Source organism: Equus quagga, chromosome 4 (genome assembly GCF_021613505.1).
Source record: "Equus quagga isolate Etosha38 chromosome 4, UCLA_HA_Equagga_1.0, whole genome shotgun sequence".
In the NCBI taxonomy this organism is placed as follows: domain Eukaryota; kingdom Metazoa; phylum Chordata; class Mammalia; order Perissodactyla; family Equidae; genus Equus; species Equus quagga.
In genome coordinates, this window is record NC_060270.1 from 117,187,998 (window position 1) to 117,209,197 (window position 21,200).

Genomic DNA, 21,200 nt, shown 5'->3' on the forward strand with positions numbered 1-21,200 from the left:
TCATAATACGAACTGGTTTAAAAATTCTCTAAAGCCATATAAGTGACTTACCTTCTACTATTAGATTGGCTGCACTCTTAACATTTTCACCTCTATGATTGGTCAGAGACACACTATAGTTGGCTTGATCATCTAATCGTGCATCTCTAATCCTGAGGGTGTAGACCAGGTCTTTTTGGAGAATAATGTATTTTGAACTATCAAATATGGCTTCATCATTTCTGAACCATTTGGCTTTGGCACCTTCAGTATTGACTTCACAGTTGAAGATGACTTCTTGTTGTTCCTTCACACGGGTGTCCTTAAGAGGAACTATGATCCTGAGTTTTTCTGAAAGCAACCAATGAGACTTTTTAGTATGAAGAAGGACCAAAGTGGTAGATAGAAATGTAAGTAAACCCAAGAAGCAGAAACAAACTTACCAATTACTGTCAAGTGAGCTGCTGCTCTGGCGGCCCCAACCATGACTACGTAAGTGCCCATATCTTGTAATGTGGCATCTTTCACAACTAGGATCCTCTTTTTGCCATCAGCAATAACGTCATATTTATCTCCAGATTCAAGTGTCTTATCGTCTCTCTTCCATTGGACTTCAAAGCTTTCCTTTGATATAGAGCAGACAAATTCAGCCTTTTCTCCTTCAAGTATTTCAAGGTTTTGAGGCTTTGAGATAAATTCAGCAGCAAGTTCTGGAAAGAAGTTGCAAGATATCGAAAACTTAAGCATTTGTACTTTAAATGCAACAAGTATGAATTTCTTAAAATAAAATATTACTCATTGTAATTTTCCTACCATGTACTTTGACTTTGCCATCAGTTCGAGAACTTGGGAGTCGGCAGTTGTAGTTGCCAGTATCCTCAAGGTGAGCGTTCTGAATGATCAGGATTCTCTTTCGCCCATCAGTAAGTATTTCATATCTTCCTGTTTCAATGATCTCTTCATCCCCTTTGTACCAAGTCACTTCTGCTCCAGGCTTGGAGACTTCACAAACCAGTTTTATAGTGTCTGTTTCACTAACGTCAACGTTGGTAAGATTTTTGGTAAAGACAGCTTCTTCTTCTGCGGGAATAATAATAATAATAAAACATTGAGTTAAACTGGAAATTATTATTTTCTTCCCAACACCTATACTTCCATAGAGAAAGACTTTACTCTTACCCACTACTGTCAGCATGCCAGAAGTTCTTGCTGTCCTTACTTCACAGGAATATTCTGCTTCATCATCAAGTAGACATTTGTTGATGACCAGAATGCGCACAGCTCCCTTAGATATAATATCATATTTTTTGCCCTTTTTAATTTCAGCACCATCTTTGAACCAGTGAACCTATATTTAAGATAAATAAATACTTTTATCAGTTTTCTTATTGTTCCTTTACATGTGTGTCCTTAAGAGGAACTATGATCCTGAGTTTTTCTGAAAGCAAGCAACAAGACTGATAATATGAAGAACCAAAGTGATAAATACAAATTCAACTAAACCCAAAAAAGCAAGAACAAACTTCTTCAGTTATTAAGTGAGTTGCTCTGATACTATTATCAATTGTTAAAAATAATGAGATCACATAAGTTTAGAGCCATAGAGGGCCTTAGAGATCATGCAGACCAATTCCTTTGTTTTCCACAGGTACAGACTGACTCAATGTTGACTTGCCAATGGTTGTTAATGACACCCAAAAGTACTTAGTTGAGACATATGAAATTGCTGATATTGATTGTTTTTAACCTAAGAAAACAGCAATTTTATATGGTTCAAACTAATAATATCTAAATCTCTTGATTGTGAGTCCAGTGTTTTTCAAGTAATAGTAAATGAATAATACTAAAAAAAGAACAGTTAAGTCAAGTATGCATTTCATACTAAAGTAATAATCTTTAAAAGGAAAGTGATGATCAGAGATAGGTTTGACTAACTTTATTTTTCCATTTTGGCCAGACCAAAAGGAAACAAAGTTTTCTGACAATACAAGATAGCAACTATGCAATCACAGACCTTGGCATTTTCTCGGGAGAGTTCACACTCAAATCGAGCCATTTCTTTTTCTTTAACTCGAAGATCGGTGAGTGGTCTTAAGAATTCCACGTGCGGAGCTGTAAGAGAAGGTCATCAGAATTCAAAATGAGGTTTCTAGAATTTACTCTAACATTACTGTGGTACATGTTAAGAAAAAGTGCATCTTTTGCAGAACCTTTCCTTAACAGGCTGCAGCTGACTTTGAAATCACTTGGATCTTCCATTCGGGTATGATACTTTGCTTTTTTACATATCTCTGTAGTTTTCATAAAATTGTGTGGCATACTATATGTCCAACTCATTCTATTTATCTAGCGAGCTAGCTAGCTAGCTAGCTATCTTATCTATCTACTTATCGCCAGCTCAGTTCTTCTGAATGACAGCTGGAAGAAAAATCTTCACTGATATTGCTCCACAGTTGAAAGCTGATATTGTCAAAGGAAACATCAGTAGCAAAGAAACATTATCTTATTTAATGCAGCCAGCATAATCTTTGAGAAATTAGTAGAATTCAATGATAATGTAGCTTGAGGCACTATGACCAGTCTTGTTTATGGCTAAGAGGCATGAGTTGGCAATTGAAATTACATAATTCAGCTTTTTTTTTTATCAGCTTCAAAGATGTTACATATAAGTCAGTCATAAAATCTATTAGTGCAACAAAGCAATGTGTTTTGTACAAGAGGGTGACTTGTGTTTTTTACATCTCTCGTTTCATTTATCTCCAGAATTAAGTCAGCAGATGTATAGGATCAGACAGCTGCCCCTTGCCCTTCCTTCTTTCAGGGCTCCTTGTGAGTCCTTCCCAAGATGACCTTTCTTGATGAGTGAGATTCTGGGACTCAAGTGCTGGCTAATAGGCTTGAAGATAAGCTCATTGTAGCTGTGCCTTCTTGGAGTGGAGACAGAGTGGATGACAAAATGAAGAAGGAGACCCAAGAAGCTACTCTGTCATAAGCTAAAGCAGAGCAAGCACAAAGTGGAAAGAATAAAAAAGTTGCATGGAAGATGCATGGAAGCACAGTCAAAGCCACTATTTTGTAGCTGTTGACAGATGGGAAGCAATTAAACTAAACAGTAAATATTGCGCAAAATTTGCCGTGAAAAGCGTTATCACTGGACAAAGGAATGAATGAAAAAACGAGGTAGCAAGTGGCACTTTGAAAAAAGACACTATGTTTTTCACCAGAGGAAGAGGTAATGCTAAAAACCATTAGAGCTCTCTTCATTCATAGGTCTCAAAGAATCAAGGCTTCCATCTTCTTATCCATTCTTGTTCTCAAAGACAGCATTATGCGAATGGGCTTTATGATATTACAGCAGACCTCTAGCATGCTCCTATTCAAATGAAATTTCCTGCTCATTTTCTAGTTGTTCCCCAAACCTGAGGATTCATTTTCCTTCCAAGTGGAAATTGCTTTCATTTTCTTTTTTAAAAAATTTTTATCATGGCTCCCTTCTTGTCTTTTTAATTCAATTTGTCCTCATCTGTATGAGGATATTCCTACAGTAGGCTTACCCCAAGTAGACAAAGAGCCCCGTCTGCTCACTACTCAGTGAGAAGCATAGTGAAAAGTGATCAGTCTGTCCTTATCAGACCAGATGTAGAAGAAGGACTTTTTATTAAACATCTAAAAGATCAGCGTATGTCAGTATTGATATGGTAAGTTCCCAAGAAATGCAGTTAGGCCAAGAAGGGCATGCAAAAAGGTTTTCTTTTGTTATCAAAGAGTTGCAAATGAAAAGACCTGGGTAAGAAGAATACTTACGCACGACATTCAGGTTACAGGAAGTCTTAAAATCCTTAGCATCACAAGTGTATGTTTTAATATCCTCTGGGGTACAGCCATGTATAATAAGTTTTCTGACCCTGCCATCAGCAACAATTTCATACTTCTTGCTTTTGAGAATTTCTGTCCCATTTTTGAACCATTTCACCTTTGCATTTTCTCTGGATACTTCACACTCCAATACCGCAGTGGCTTCCTCTTCGACCGTCTGGTCCTCAAGAGGCTTAGTGAATTCAACTGGGGGTTCTGAAAGAATCATACCAATTAGCCAAGGTGTTTCTCCTTTCCTTCTCCAAGAGTTTTAGCACCTCCTCAACTTTCCTCTTGTATCTTCAGGGCTTTTTCTATTTGTAAGTTTTGATTCCATTCAGATATTTTCCTCTAATAATGATGTTTCATCATTATTTGTACATATAGAGGAAAATCGTTTTTTTTTTAAAGATTTTATTTTTCCTTTTTCTCCCCAAAGACCCCCAGTACATAGTTGCATATTTTTAGTTGTGGGTCCTTCTAGTTGTGGCAAAAATCGTTTTAAAAAAATATTAAATATCAAGGAAATAATAGCCAACTCTTGGTTAATAAAGTGATAGATACTTCATCTGATAATTATTCATTTGATAATTTGATAATTAGTCTTCCTCCAGCTGTTTATCAAATGCAATAAAAACAGCGAGAACAGAAAGAGGAAGTAAAACCTATTCTAGTCAATTTTGACTCCGTTTTTTTTTTAACAGTCAACGAAGTATTTTGTTAGGCCATAAAGTAAAATTAGACTTTTGGATATTTGGTGTATTTTAATGATCTATGGTACTCATCAAATAGAGATCATTGAGAGCCGGCATTATTTTGAACCTCTGCATTACACATGTATTTAAAAATAGGCCTTGTAATTACCTTTCACAAAGAGTTTGGCTTGAGTTTTGAAATCTTTTGCTGTTAGTTGGACTTCTCCAGCATCTTCTAACTTTACATCCCTCAGAGTAAGTGTGTGAACTCTTCCTTCCGAACGCGTGACCACCTAGTTTTTTGAAAAACAGTGCACTTTAAGAATATATGAAACAGTAATCCAATATATTTAGCTGCATTTAATTCATTTAGGTAAACGGTTTGAAACAGTGCTTTCTAAGTTGTTTTATAATCATATATATAGCACATATGTATTTGAAAATGATTTTAAATAATAGTTTGAAATCTTATAAGGAAATTTTAGGCTTTCCCTTACATAATTACTAGGTGATCTTCTACGTTGAAATGCCTAGGCAAATTTCTGTTTATATTTGTGTTCTTCTGTGTATATATATATATATATATACATGCATGCATATATATATTTTGTACATATATATACACCTATAAAATATATATAGCCTACATTCTACTACTGGGTTTATATATATATAAGGGAGGAACTTAAGCTAAATCATGAAAATAAGGGAAAAAAATGATTGCATATGGTAAGCTGACAGTAAGCCTTATTTTCCACGGTGTTTGCCATGCAACAATGAGCTAGAATTCTTCCCACTTATTTTAGCAATTAAAATTATTTTGCCAACCAATTAAACCTGTGATGAAAATCATTTGTATAATTTCTTAACTTTGTTCGAAAATGCCATGAAGGTGTTGACTCGTCCTCCCTCTCATGTGCTTGCAGCTGAGGCCTGGGAAAATCAGGTCTCAGGGTGCTACAGCAGGGCCATCCTCACAGTGTGGGTAGGACAACTGGAGGTTCTTCTAGTTCTACCTTCTAGAATTCCAGAAGATGCTCTGCCCTGTTATTTAGATTGATTTTGCACTGCTTAAGAGTTCTTTTAGAGTAAAGAAAAATGTAGAAATTTTTATCAGTGGAACTATTTATTCTGCTGGTGTAAAGGAAAGAGTTAGGAATAAAGTTTCATCTAAAGGTTTTTCCTTAATTAAGAGCTGGGCATGGTTATTAATTTAACTACCTTAATAAGTGAGAAAGGCCAAAAACCTAATAAGGGAAAACAAAAAGACAGGAGAAGGTAATTAAGATATGCCCTAGGAACACAGCTGCTTGTTTAAGGACATGGTAGTTGAATGGAAAAAGAATTGTTTAAGTAATGACATTTCAATATAAATTTTGGACTCTGACTTAGGGCTATTGAAAAAAAAAATCTCAGGTTCTAACCCTCCCACAGATAGATCTGATCTATTAACACTTTGTTTTATCATCTGACTTCCTCTGAGGCTAATCTAGAATATTCTCTGTTGCCGAGTACTTGGCTCAGAACACAGTGATTCTCGATAAATAGCTGATATACGATATACCTTGACTATGCTTAAAAAAAAAAAAGGCAAAACTAACAAGTACTTCATAAAATCAAACCAATAAAATGAATTCTGAAGATTTTTGTGGTGAGTTATATAAGAATAATGTTAGACATCATCCGTTTAAAGTATTGTTAACTTATAATGGAAGCATATTACTATAACACAATAGGCATGACTGACTAAGCTATTAAATACAAAATTATCAAAGGCCATTTACGACTTAGTAGTCCTTCTTGGACTGATGGCTAAAGAAAAAACCCTCATTTCTAAAATTTTCCCTTTCAATTTCCTATTCCAACAACCTGTTTTTATTTGGTTGTACTTTTTAGAGGCTAAAAATTTTGCAAAGTGAAGATGAAAGGCCTGAATTAAATTGATAATAGCAAGTTTGTTCTGATAGACCTAATTTAAACAAAGCCTGTAAGATGTAATAAAATGACTTTATTTTTCACAGTTTATGTTAAGTTCTTTTTGAAAAGAGACATTTAAGTAATGTAAGAGCAAGTTCATAAAAGGCTGAAGTATTTTTGGTGACAGAGTAAAGGATTAAAATTCCTATGCCAGGAGAGACACGAAGGGGCCCTATTGGATTGTGGTAAGGTGATCCTTTCTCACTCCAGAAAAAAGTTTAGGAACAATAAGAGATCTTTTTTCTCTGAGTAAAAGAAATATGAATCAGATTTTTAGAAGTCGACATTTTAAATTAAAATAGTATAGTTTTTACATTAGAAACAATGAGAATGATCTTTTAATAAAAAGCTCTTAATTTGACGTAAAGATACTCAGCACAAAAGAGTACTATAATTTGTCGTTAAGTACTGTCCCTATATACAAATCATGAATTTACAGATCTAAAAAGGATCTTGAAAAGTCAACTTGAAAATTCTCTTCCTTTAGACATGAAAGCAACTAAACCACACTTAATAAGACTAATGCATATTTTAAAACAGCAAACTCAAAGACGGACATGCCGCATCACCCAGCTCAATATCTAGAAGCCCTCAGTGCAAGGAAGCTTTCCGCCCATGTAGCTTAATTCTCATGCTGCCATTTGAATGTACTGCAGCTATTTCCATCCTCGTTGAAGGAGACCAATTGGTCATTATTGCCTGTACAACAGGCAGACTGTATCTACCAGATGACCATTACTGAATTACCCTTTAATCACTGAAAGAATACTAGTTTTTTTGTTTGTCTTAGAATGGATGTTCAAAGGCATTTCCCTTCTAATACTTCAGGCAATGTTGTGGCTTCTTGTTAAACTGGATCTCTTTTTAATCATATTCCTTTAAGTTCAAAGTTTGATTTGTACAGAAGCCTTGATGCTACATTTGATATTATTTCTGTGCTTTATTTCCAACCCATGTTGGACATTTTGTATATATTTTATTTCAAGAATTCAAAATGAATGGTGAATTATCAAGATAAAACACACACATTGTTTTGGGGGGCAAAATACATAGCTCACTGTAGGTAAACTGTATTTTGGCCCTATCTGAATAATCGCCTCAGTTTTTACTTAAAATCTTGGGTAAAATCTTGGGCATAGAAAAGCTAACACCAGGAGCTGGTTATTTCCTAAAACTTCTTAAAGTTTATTTGTTCATACATGTGGATAACCACAGAGCCCTTCTTTCTGGTCAGTACTGTCAGTTGCACTTTAAATAGTCCACTTGCATTCCAGACTTTGTACAGCTCAAAGCACTTGAGGGTTAAAAATAGCTTTGGAGAAATGCTTGAAGAGCAAATCTGCCCAGCAATTATCTCAACTACTTGATCAACTGCCTGAAATGGAATCTCAGTCCTCTCGGCAATCCCCTCATGTGCAGAACACTAGATAGCACGGACAGAATTAGTCATAAAACTTGCTGTGCACCATTGTTACAGTGCATCCAAGCAGAAAGCCTTTTTGATCTTTCCTGTCTTCCAGTTAATCAAATAAGCTATCACTGATAGCTAATGAGCGTTTTCCTTTTCTTCAAAACCCTAAAACTTGATGGTTCTTAAAATTTTTATTTCCATTTCAATAAAAATATCATCAGGCTAAACCCAACAAAGATTGGAAGAATCTGCGTTACAATTTCAGCAGAAATCAGGGGAGAGTAGGAAAGAGAAAGGGAAAGGGAGAGGAGAGAACATGAGAAAGAGCAAAGAATAAGGAATATACGAGAGGACAAAAAACCTGACAGAAAAAGGAAGAACAAGACAATGCAATGAACCAGATGCCTGCTTTTTACCTTATCGCTGGGCTCCAGTTTCTTCCCTTTGAGATACCATTCCACTGGGATATCCTCATAAGAGAGCTCGCAGTCGAAAGTGGCTGTTTCCCCTGCAGTCACCGTGACATCCTTCAGGGGCCTCAGAAGACCAATTACTCGTGCTTTTCGAGAGGAAGGAAGCAGCTTTGGATTACTCATTTTGTAATTCCAAAAGAATAAATACAGACTTAGTTATTAATCTCCATGGTTGCTTTCTTCAAGAAGGAAAGAGCCACAGGACTGGCCTCTATTTTAACTCCCGTGTGAACGTGGCCCTGTGGTGCCGAGAAGGGGAGAGCTGGTAGCTGGAGAGTGGGTATTTGTAGGGGCCCTTTCGTTCTGATGTACAATTTGCGCTGCATCTGTCTCTCTGCCAGGTGTCAAGTTCCTCTTGCTACATAAGGTATGTGACTTCCAAAATAACTAAGACTCTGATTGGAAGAAGACAAGGGCCCCTCAATCACACAGCCTGTCCATATCCATCAAACACTTTGCACCTTCCAAAAATGTTAGTCTGATGCTCCTTGCCTCCCCTCTTGAATCTGAAATGCCCACACAGCAAAGTTTTTCTTTACAGTGCTACAGTTGTACAGCAACTTGAGTTCTGTAGTCTTTCAGGGTTCTGAGTTAGAGTCTTATTGTATGTATATCTACTTTGAATGAAAAGATTACAAAGTAGGAAAATCTGACTTGCTTAATTTTCTTTTGTTCAGGCAGCAAGGTCAATTTCCAAGGACATTGTTCAGACGGCAAAGACATTTCCAAAACTTTAGAATTTGAACCACGTGCATATTCGGATGTCAAAGAAGTAAATACAAGAAAGCCAGTTTCTGTGCTTTGATAAGGTTTTCTAATTAATGAAATAATTCCAATTAATTTCCCTCACGTTCGTTTTCTGCAAAAGGCTATACTGCATTTTTAGCAGAAACACAGAATACTTACGTTTTACTCGGAGGTGGGCACTAGATTTAACATTGGCAGCTTGGAAATCCACCCCACCGGCCTGGTCCAGGCGGCAGTTGTGCAAAATTAGGAAGTGCGTTTTGCCTTCTTCCTTGATCTCACAGTCCTGTACCGAAAGAGAGAGGTTTCATAAGAAATCATTTTCCCTGGGATTTTTCTGAGGATATATTATCTTAATTAAAGGAATGCTACTAAATAACTGTTGAGGAGACTTTATATAACTTTGAGCTTGTTTTTGTGAAATAAAGCCTGTGAGTACCATCATGAAAGCAACAAGTAGCACCATGAAAGTTTATTTTAGCTGCATAATTCTGAAACAACTAGCAGCATCACAGTAGTATCTACAAACTTTACTCACTATGCTGGAACAGAAATAATGCAAGTGTGCTTGTCCGAGCCCAGTTGTAGACCCTAACATCTCTTACAGAGAGCCTGATATCATGTTTAAATGCCCTGCATGCACTCGACTTTTCACCTGTTCTTTTCTATTTCACACAGCTTCTCTAAGTCTTGACAAGTTCAGAAATAGACTTACAGGTGTTTGGAGCAGTGCCTCTCCCTTGAGTTTCCAGTTGGCATGGATATCATCTTCCGAGATTTCGGTTTCAAAGCGGGCCGTCTCAGTCTCCATCACCTCCACACTGTACAGGGGTCGCACCAGTTTAATTTCCCGATCTAGAAAAGTGAAGTGTCAGCATGTGTCATTAGCCTCTGGCAGAAATAACCTCAACAGCTTCGAGAGTAAAACTCATGGAAATTTCCTTACCCTCAATGTCAAGCTTTCCTGAGGTCTTGTCTGTCCCACAGTCGCAGGTGTACTGTCCAATATCTGACTTTAAGGCTTTCTTCAGTATTAGCATGCGCTTCTTGCCATCTGCCTTAATAATAGCATTTTTGGATGGCTTTATTTCCTCCCCATCCTTAAACCACTTCACCGGTGCATCTGCTTTGCTAATTTCACACTGTAGAACCACTTCATCTTTCTCTACGCCAGTGTAATCTTGAAGCTTTCCTGTAAAGTATGGATCTCCCTCTGCAAGTAAAGCATACGTGAAAAAACTTCATTAACCATCTAGGGAAATGAAAATCTCCTGGAAACTTTAAGGGGCAGTTCATAGAGTCCTGGGTATATTTTAAAATTGCACCAAGCTTTCACTCATTTAACATGCTTATGTTCAAAAGTTCTCTACATGTTAGAAAGGGAATCAATGTATAGGATTTATCAAGATCTAATCTATCTATATTTTATTTTATTTATTTTATTTTATTTTATTCTTTTGGTGAGGAAAATTGGCCCTGAGCTAACATCTGTTACCAATCTGCCTCTTTTTGCTTGAGAAAGATTGTTCCTGAGCTAACACCTGTGTCAGTCTTCCTCTATTTTGTATGTGGGACACAGCCACAACACGGCTTGAGGAGCAGTGTGTAGGTCCATGTCCGGGATCTGAACCCACGAGCCCTGGGTCACTGAAGTGGTGTGCATGAGCTTAATCACTACACCACCAGGACGGCCCATATATTACATTTTAAAGTATTTTCTTAACAGTAGTTTGAAAGACACTATGAAATTTAGCTTCAAGGATAATTATGTGTTCCTTCATTATTCAGATTAATTTCTTAGCAAATCTATTATGTCTACTTTACCTTTAAGGTTCCAGGGTCACATTATTAGTTTTTCTCAATCAATTAATAGTTTGCATTTATATTAGACTTCATATGTAATCTGCTTGATATCAAGGGGCCAAGAAAAACAATGAGGTTTATTAATGTAAGTTTTGTGTTTCCTCTTTCATTAGAAACTTGAAAGACACTTTAGTGAAATAATTTTGATGAAGTGAGGAGATAGGAAGTATTTCCATTCCTGTTTTAAACATGACAGAGCCAATAATTAATTAAGAGTTTTAATTTTGATTTTAACTGGCTATTTTGTGACCCCAAGTCTTTATTACCTTAAAGTCTTTATATTTTTAAGTAAACATATTTCAGAAATAAGCCTGATAACATATACGATAGTTCCTTAAAGATAGGGGCTGCTTCCATGCACTATAACCCCTGTAATCAGTACTCCACAAATTTCTGCTGAATTTAATGCAATAAAACTAAATTGAAGAAAGCACCTACCAAGCACAGTGAGTTTAGCTTCTGAACTCATCCCCATAGCTTCTACTTTAATTTGAGAGGTGTCATCAATAGAGAGGTTTTTGAATGTGATGGAATGAATCTTCCCTTCATCTTCCATTGAGACCAACTTGGTGGTGTGCAGGCGCTGGTCGTTTTTGAACCACTTGACGCGGATGTTATCATGGGACAGCTCCACAGTAAACACGGCACTTTCCCGCTCCTTGGCTGTTACATCCTTGAGTGGGGTGAGGAATTTGAGCCGGATTCCTATCAAGAAAAAAACCCTGATTTACTCCAGCTCTTTGAGGAGGAAATATAAAAATAAAGGCCAAAAAAAAAAATCACTTAAAAGTGGCTAATCGGACAAAAAAAAAATTTACCTTCAATGATCAGTTTGCCACTTGTGTGCTTATCTTCAGCTTCAAAGATGTATTTTGCTTCATCTTCAAAAGCAGCTGATTTGATCACCATTGAATGCTTAGTGCCATCCTTTATAAGCTCAATTTTGTCATCACCTGTGATTTCTTGGGTTCCTTTCAGCCAACGGAATGTTTTGGGTTCCCTGGATACTTCGCACTCAAACTTAGCCTCATCTTTCTCAAAGACTTTAACATCACTGAGAGGTGTGATGAAGATAAGTGGCAATTCTGAAAAAGAGGATGGTGTGGATGAAGCCAGAATATGCTTCCAGTCATGACCCCTGATCAATTCAAGCTCTCATAAGAAATCTGCAAAGAAAATACAAGAGGGTAGCTGACAGGCAGAACATACCTTTCACTTTCAGTTTGGCTGCAGATTTAGCATTGGCAGCCTGGAAGGAGACCTCTCCTGTCATATCCAGCTGGCAGTTATAAAGGACCAGAATATGCTTCTTCCCATCTTCAATGATTTCACAGTCCTGTTTGGAGTGAGGGGTAGAAGGAAAGAGAAAGAACATCATTTTCATATCTGGTTATTCCTACAATTCATCAAGAGATTTCATACCAGAGGTGTATCTTTTTTCACCAACAATCAACCAAGCCCCCTCCTGTGTGATCAGATAATCTTGACTTACAGGGGAAGCAGTTAAAGGCTCTCCTTTTAACTTCCACTGGCCATGAACATCTGGTTCAGAAAGCTCAATTTCAAAGCGAGCTGTTTCACCAACAAACAATTCTACTCCACGCAGAGGTTTTTCCACTTTTATTAGTCGAGCTGAAATTATACAAGTTTGGTTAGAATGACGGAACAAATAAACCACAGGTTTAGATAGGGCAAATTTTAAATTTTTGAGCAACTCACCCTCAACATTAACATTTGCTGTTGTCTTGTCTGTGCCACAGTCACACACATATTCGCCTTTATCTTTAAGTTCTGCCTTTTTGATTTTTAAGATGCGGCGCAGGCCGTCTGACTTGATGGAGTATTTGGGTGAAGGTTCAATCTCTTCACCATCTTTGAACCATTTCACTGGCACATCTTTGCTCACTTCACACTTCAGAATAATCTCATCCTTCTCGACTCCAGTTTTGTCATGTAATTTCACAGTGAAGTAGGGATCGGCCTCTGTAAAAGACATTCAGCAGGTCATCAGGAGAATGTGCAAATGAAATTTTATTAAAGAGTTACACGTTGCAAAATATTTAACTACTCCCCACTCCCACCATCCAAAAACTGGCGATCAAGTTCTAGTAGTCACATTTACCTAAGACCTTTAGGTTTGCTGTGGAGCTCAGGTCCTTCACTTGAGCTTTTATCTGGGATATATCATCCAGGGTCACTTCTCTCATTTCCAATTTGTGAGTTTTGCCCTCAGATGAGATGAGTACAGTTCTGCTCGTGTGGAGTTTGACATCATTTTTGAACCAGACTACATGCATTTTTTCATGAGAAAGCTCACAAACAAAAGTTGCTGTTTCACCTTCTTTCACTGTTTGATCTTCAAGAGGCGATATGAACTTCAATCTTATACCTACAATGTAAGCATGGATAAAATGCTCAGAAACACAATTTACTTTCAGAAATCTCTCACTCTAATCTGCCTGGCTACAAAGGATATGTTTCACATGGCATTTATTTATTCATCTTTTCAAATTGAGCTATCCTCCATTAAAAAAAATTAAGGGAGTTGTTTTGGTAGCAATGTGAAAGTAGAGTAGTGGTGCCAGTTGTCACTTGCAGCTATTAGAACATGGTTCTATCTTTAGAAGCCATATATTTAAGCCATATCTTTAAAGCCATATATTTATATGCCTAAATATGGGATGTTACAGGCAGATCTCATCAGCTGTTACCTGTAACAAATAATCGTGCTGAGGTCGTCTTCCCCTCCACCGAAGCGGTATAGACCCCTTCGTCATCAAATTGAGAATTATTGATGACAAGAATGTGTTTCTTTCCATCAGTAATGATATCAAACTTGTCAGATGACTTGATAATATCAGGCCCTTTAGACCATATAACGTTTGCCTCTCGGGTGAGGACACATTCAAATCGAGCCTGTCGCTTTTCTGGAACAGTGACATCCTTCAGGGGCACAGCAAAGTCAAGTTCGATTTCTGAAAATCAAATGGTAAAAATGAGTTTTTTCAGAATGCAGAAGGATATGAAATGAGGTTGAGCCCACGCCGTGAGTTCTAAAAGCCCCTACCTTTTACTGTCAGAATGGCCGTCGTAATTGCATTGAGGGCCTGGTAAAGGACTTCACCAGCTTGGTCCAGTTTGACTTTGTGCAAAGTTAAGAAGCGTTTCCCACCTTCTGCTTTGATTTCACAAGTCTGAAAAACAATAGTTTTAGTTAGTATTTGAATGAGAGAAATTCCCTAGAGGAGAAAAGTTTCAGATACGGATTTCTACAGAGTTAAAAAATTACTACTGGTAAAAGTAAGTAAAAATGTCTTGTCATAAAATTTTTAAAAATTGTCTGAGCTGTCCACAAATAGCGCATCAAATTTCTTCTCCTCTTTGAGACTTTAGAAGCCTGAAGTAACTCCATCATTGTTGAACCACATTTGAATGTCAGACTTGAATATAGAATGTAGTTATTTTATATGACTAACAACTGAAAATGGGAAATTACTCACAGGTGAAGGCCTTAGGAGTTCTCCCTTCAGTTTCCATTGTCCAGGAATGTCTGCCTCTGAGATTTCTGCATCAAAGCTTGCACTTTCTTTCTCATAAATGGTAACATCCTCTATTGGTTTAAGCAATTCAACTTCGCGGTCTGTATTTGTCAGGGATGAAATAACACAATGCTTTAGACAATCTAACGATGCTTTGTTCTCATAATTTTTTTTGGGGGGGATGTGTTATTTTGCCTTATGCACACACAAAACTTATCTTTTAGAATAAAAGGTAAGATTTTTATACCTCCAAGTGTTAGCTTTGCAGGATATCTTTTCCCTTCAATTTCCACTGCATATTCATCAATATCTTCTGGTGTGGCATTCTTAATTTTGAGGTATAGATGATTTCCATCTTTCACTATCTCAGTCTTATCATTTGGTTCCCAGGGGATTTCATCATATCCTTTGAACCACTTAATGTTTGGAGTATCCTTTGCTATATGACAGCTGAAAACAGCTGTCCCCTTGGGTTTCACATGCTGATCTCGTATGGGTTTCACCAGCCAGTCTCTAATGACTTCTGTATGAAAATGAGGTCAGAAAAGTAATTATGATCTGCACAAGTAATATAAATAGCTTCCTTAGTAAATTTCAGAAATTGAAAAAAATTCTCAAAATTGGACATAATTATTTATCTGTATGATATACTGATATTTCTTCCTCTTAGATAAAGCAGAAGGCTCTTATTCTGATGCTGGGAAATAAAATTCTCTCTTCCATTTTCTTGGTATAATAATAAGTAGAACAAAATTCCCCAGCAAAGTACTAACCTACGACTTTTACGCAAGATGAACATTCCAGGTTGTTGGCGTTTTCCACAGTAACTGTGTACGTTCCGGCGTCAGTGTCATCTGCATCATTGATAGTCAGGGCCCGCATCAAGCCAATGACGCCAGGCACAATTTTGCCAGGCTTCTCCACCACAATCTTCCCATCCTTCCTCCAGACCACATCGCGCTCTTTGTTTAACTCGCAGCTCAAGTACAATGGCTGTCCTTTGACCACTGTGACTTCCTCTTCAAGCGTTTTCACAAAGCGCACAGGAAGTTCTGTGGAGAATTTCAATATTAACAATCTGCAAAGACTTTTCAATACACACAATATTTTCAATGAAATAAAATTTGGAAATAAGAGGTTCTAAAATTATAATAAAAGTTGCTACTGAGGTTTATTGTGTTAAAGTTAATATGGGCCATATTCAGAATACTGGAAATTACCTTCTACAATAAGTTTTGCCGTGGAGGTCTTTTCTTTATTTCCCAAACGTAAAACGCAGGTGTATTCGCCAGCATCAGAAAGCTGAACATCAATGATATGCAGCTTTCTGTCTTTACCATCTGCGATGAATCTGTGTTTGGGGCTCTCACGGATATTGCTACCATCTTTCATCCAGCTTGTAATGGCAGTAGAGGGAGAGACTAGACATTCAAAAATTGCAGAAGAGCCAACTGACTCTGCTTCGGTCAAGACGATGTCTTTGATTTCTTTCACAAACTTCAGTGGCACAGCCTTCAGCTGGTAGGTGAACGGGGCTTCATCAGGAGGTTTCTCCCCACCACTTCCTGGTCTCAACTTTTTCTTTTCAAGTTCTATTGGTGAAGGAGTCTTTTTGGCTACACCTAATTCAAAATAAAATTAAAAGTTGATTTGGCATTTCTGTCAGGGTGAGAAAGTGCATACTTGGCTGCCTGGTGGATGAAACCAGTGATAGAGCAACTAGAAGTCAAGAACAGATCATTACAGACCAGGCAATTGAAAGGTCAACTGAATTTACATTGTCTTCTTTCAGACAGGAAAATGAGATGGCATAAAGAATCTATGAATAATAAACGCTCTTCATTTTGCCCAATTTTAAAGAGTATAAAATATCTAAATCAAAGCCGAGTCATTTTATCTGTCATATATAAATATCATGTATGTGAAGAATGAAGTTAAGAACTTGGAGAGTTTGTTATGCTAAAATATGTTGGTTATATAAATAATACCCACTTGAATAATATTAGAGATGCATTATTTGAAATACCAGAAGACATACTAGTTTTAGCAGAATCAACTAGGAATAATAAAGATTGTTATAAATTTTGAAATTTTTCCCCCTTGAATGTAAAGTTTTCCATACTGAAAGGTTACAATACAGGTACAGAGAAATGCACGTTACCTTTGATGGGACCTTTCGGCTTGGCAGCCTCCTCTTTGGGTGCTTTGGCTTCTGAAATAGAAAGAAAACTCAGCATTGAAACACTTTTCTGCCTTATTTCATGCCAAGTAGTAAAGCACGCAGGGTAAATTGTCCTCTTTATTATAAATATTAACCTATAAAAAGAAATTGGTTTTATTTATATGACTTCTATGGAGAATACTTTGATATTTCCAAGAAAGCACATTCTGAGAATAATGTGACCAAGCTAAATTGTCAACATATTTAGGATTAAAAAATTCTTTCAGCGAGTGCCTTTATTCTTCTCCCATTTCTAGACGGCTTACTCTTGCCTTGTGAGGAAGAGTTTTATTCTTGCTTAGTTATGCAAAGTATTTTACATGTTTATGTATCTGTTGGTTATATGAACCAAGGAAATAAGTTTTGGTCAACAAAGAATCACTGTAGGATAAAGGGAAATGGTCCAGAAGTTACCAAAAGCCCTTATTTTTGTGTTTAAGTTGAGCAGACAAATCCAGGGAAGACCAAGGGAAAAGAAAGGGTCTATGTGCTACACGTGTATGGATTCCTTTGAAGATTCCCTTAATTAGACAATGAACCAAAGCAGAAGCGAGACAGTTCCTGAATTTAGAGTTTAATTCAGTTATTAATGCAGGGGCAGTATAAACTGTAGAACTAGTTCTTTGGCTTCAAGAGATAAGCGAGGATAAGTGAGGAAAGCTTTATTTTTACACATACTTAATTAGCCCAATGGCAGTGATCATCTTTTTCTGAATTATAAAAGGTATCGCATTGAAATTATAAAAGTTTAAAAGTAAGAATAATGCCCAAATCATAAATATCAGTGATAAAATATGTTAATGTAAATATTAAAATTAAACTACAGTCGAAAGAACATAGTATATTGACTCATGTCATTAAACACAATAAAACCCCAAATATTTCTGGAGGGCTTACTAAGCACCAGGTACTGTGCCAAGTGTTTTGCATATATTTAATCCTCACAATAATCCTATGGGGCATATATAATTATTATTCTGATTTTACAGACTAAGAAATTAAAATTTAAAGAGATTAAATAAGTCGCCAAAGATCAAATGACACGTATATTTATCAATGATCAATACACATCAAATCATTTTTGGTTTTGAGATTATCACCTAAGTGATGAACTATTAAAAGTTCATGTACAAATAGTAAGTACCTTAAGTTTGGCCTGAGATAGTCATACCGCTAAGTGAGTACATTTAAGAAAATCATTATTGATCTAAATTCTTATATAGATTTGAAGGCTGAACTATGCAGTCTTTTTTTTCCATTGTAGTAAGATATACTTAACATAAAATTTACCATTTTAGCCACTTTAAAGTGTACAATTCAGTTGCATTAAGTACATTCACAATGTTATGCAACCATCAAGACCACCTATTTCCAAAACTTTTTCATTATCCCAACATGCAGTCTTTTTAAAAAATGAGAAATGATTCCTCCAGGGCACATGGGCAATTTGAAGCTCCACTGGGATCCCTGTATGTTTGTCCTTAGAGTGTCTCTCCGTCTCCTTTGTTTTCATCAGCCTTGAACATACTCATTACTTAATCTCAAAAGCATATAAAGAAATGGTGCGTCGCAGGAATGTACATTCCAATCAAAACACAATATGCACCACTGGATGAAAGACTAGGTTGGTAGAGGATATCAGATGAAGAAAATTTAATCAAGAACTTATAAAACCCCCACAGTGGAAATGATGCCTACGTTTCAGCATAAGGAAGGCTTGCATTTTAATCAAGTATGAATCCTTTTATGAAGCCACCATAACAAACAAGCAAAAAGAAAGCTACAGCATACATACCTGCTTTCTTTCCAACTACTGGCACGGTTACTGGGGCTGCGATGGGGGTTGGTGCAGGCTCCACTGGAGGTGGTTTGATTATTTTCACCTCTGCAGAGAGATGTCCATTGCATTAATGTATTCATTTGTCACTTCCTGAAACCTCATTTGGTGGCCCATTTGCCATTTCTGATGCAACTTTAAAGTCTTCAAATAACTATTTTTTTCAGAGAATAATATATTCTAACTCTAATATATTCTATATATAATAATATAGTCTATATATTTAATATATTATGTTCAATAAAATATAACGTATTCTTATAATATATTGGGACATTAGAAATCATTTGCTGCATACTGACTTTGACCTACTTTTTCTTATAAACTACATGTTATTTGTGGGAAGCCTGAAGGAATATGCTATGACCTTGAGCTTGCTTACCTGGTTCGGGCTTTGGTTTCGGTTCAGGTGCAGGGAGAGGTATTGGTGGCTTAATTTCGGGCACTGAAAAAAATTCACAGTAATAAGCAGGTTATCACAGTATTTATTTTTTTTTAAAGATTTTATTTTTTCCTTTTTCTCCCCAAAGCCCCCCAGTACATAGTTGTATATTCTTCGTTGTGGGTCCTTCTAGTTGTAGCATGTGGGATGCTGCCTCAGCGTGGTTTGATGAGCAGTACCATGTCCGTGCCCAGGATTCGAACCAACGAAACACTGGGCCGCCTGCAGCGGAGCGCACAGACTTAACCACTCGGCCACAGGGCCAGCCCCTATCACAGTATTTTTGAAGGTTTTCACAAAGTCAAACCAAAATTGGGCAGACTTAACATACCCTGGAAGATTTTAGAATTTGTACACATATAGTTACCAAATGGAGTATTTGATCTAAGTTTATTGCACATTTTAAACAAAATATTTGGAAAATATAGCAAGGAAATTTTATTGGTTCTAATGTTGTTAGTCATCTCATTGCCCATAAATACATTTTTTTCCTAGTGTTTAAAACAGTAATTTATTTAACAAACTGCTGCTCACTAGCCAATTGCACATGCGAGTGAAACGGTAAACAAATGAAGCATATGAGATGAACAGATTCAGGTCATGTGTTCAAATCTTAATGCCAGTGTAATGATATTTTAAATGATGCATAATTGCATTTTTAGAGACAATTAAGAAAGTGTCAGTAAGTTTTACCTTTTGTTGGTTCGGGAACTTTCTTTTCCCTTTTTGTAACAGCAGCTGGAGGTGCTTCAACCTCTTCAACAGGCTTTGGAGGTGGTTCTGGTACTTTAAGATAACAAGATTATTTTCTAGTGTTATTTTAAGATTTGAATACTTAGAAGTCAACTGATCTGAAACAATCAGATCCAACTATTTTTCAAGAGCCTTATTGATGGCTTTTTAAAACATGTTCTATTCTATCGATTTCTATTTTCTCTTCTTGATTCTGCCTCAATTTATTTTTCTTTCTTTATTCCATCCACTTGCCCAACCCCAACCCATTAACTCTCTCTTTCTAAATCACTTCCATAATAGTTCCCAATAAATACGCCCTTTGACAATAGGCTGGTGATAAAAATCAATCCACTTAGAGGCCGTCAAATTTTATGAAACATTTGCTGACATCCTCCCTTGAAGTTATTCTGCAGCCAACTTGATTATTTTAGAATCGCTTCTACTGGAAGAACGTAAGTGGTCAAGTATAGGTAATAATAATGATGAAGTACAGGGAAACACATGAAGGCATTGGAAAATTACCATAAACATATTTAGCAGAAGCCGACAATGGAAAACACAGACTATATCACAGATGAAATATGAAGCCAAGTTTATATTTAATTCCACTTATGTTTACAAGATAAACCTTTTGTTAAATGTCCATTTTGTTAAAAGATAATTTCACAAATTTACTGAGATTCCTACCTGCAGGTTTTTTAACTTTTTCTACTTTTTTAGGTTCTACTTTAGGTTCTTCTTCTTCAGGTTTCTTTCTTAGAACTTAAAAGACAAAAAGGTTTATATGTAAACCAAGACAAACTAATGAACATGTTGAATAAGCTTGACAAATGCAAATAACGTACAAAGCAATGAAACTGAAAAGCATGCCGCCTAGTGCTGGAAACTAGCATTGACACTAACAATGCTTTTTTAAAAAACAACAACAACAAGTTATGTTAATTAGAACAGTACTCAGAGTCACTTTATATCTATGTAGTCTGTTCAGAGACAAATCTGTGGCAGAAATGACCCAAACACAAAATGAATAATTTGAATAGCAAGAAATTCTAATCATAACTCAATGTTATAATTTAATGAGGAGTATTTAAATAAGTATAAAGTTTATTTAAGTGATCTCTAAAGAAACGTAGCCTACAAATCAGTAATTCTATGTGAAGACAATGTTAGAACTTAATTCTTTATTTGACTATCTTGCTTCTAATTCTTCAATATTTTATTAGTAGGAAAGAAACGTTTAGTTTTTTAAAAAATGTTATTTATTAGTGGTGGTGATCCTGTGTCACACTTTAAAACTGAATACCGAAATTAAGCTTAAATAGTGTGGTGTAATTTAGAGTATTTAATAGGTTTAGTGTATTTTACTACATAATTTGACTATAAAAATGACAGCTATGGTCATTGTTATTGGTTTAGAATATTATCA

General features: G+C 36.3%; 1 protein-coding gene across 1 annotated transcript in view; it reads right to left on the reverse strand.

The window, feature by feature from the left end:
- Positions 1–21,200, reverse strand: part of TTN (titin) — a 265,933-nt gene that overhangs the window by 92,531 nt on the left and 152,202 nt on the right. The window contains 28 exon segments of the mRNA XM_046658450.1: positions 52–330; positions 423–689; positions 793–1,059; positions 1,159–1,327; positions 1,994–2,091; positions 3,784–4,050; positions 4,699–4,822; positions 8,334–8,476; positions 9,297–9,423; positions 9,853–9,992; positions 10,084–10,350; positions 11,439–11,705; positions 11,819–12,085; positions 12,210–12,336; positions 12,493–12,632; positions 12,720–12,983; positions 13,123–13,389; positions 13,712–13,975; positions 14,068–14,194; positions 14,501–14,640; positions 14,787–15,062; positions 15,313–15,591; positions 15,760–16,161; positions 16,701–16,751; positions 18,556–18,645; positions 18,980–19,042; positions 19,733–19,825; positions 20,462–20,536. Coding sequence (XP_046514406.1) covers positions 52–330; positions 423–689; positions 793–1,059; positions 1,159–1,327; positions 1,994–2,091; positions 3,784–4,050; positions 4,699–4,822; positions 8,334–8,476; positions 9,297–9,423; positions 9,853–9,992; positions 10,084–10,350; positions 11,439–11,705; positions 11,819–12,085; positions 12,210–12,336; positions 12,493–12,632; positions 12,720–12,983; positions 13,123–13,389; positions 13,712–13,975; positions 14,068–14,194; positions 14,501–14,640; positions 14,787–15,062; positions 15,313–15,591; positions 15,760–16,161; positions 16,701–16,751; positions 18,556–18,645; positions 18,980–19,042; positions 19,733–19,825; positions 20,462–20,536 — 5,340 coding nt within the window.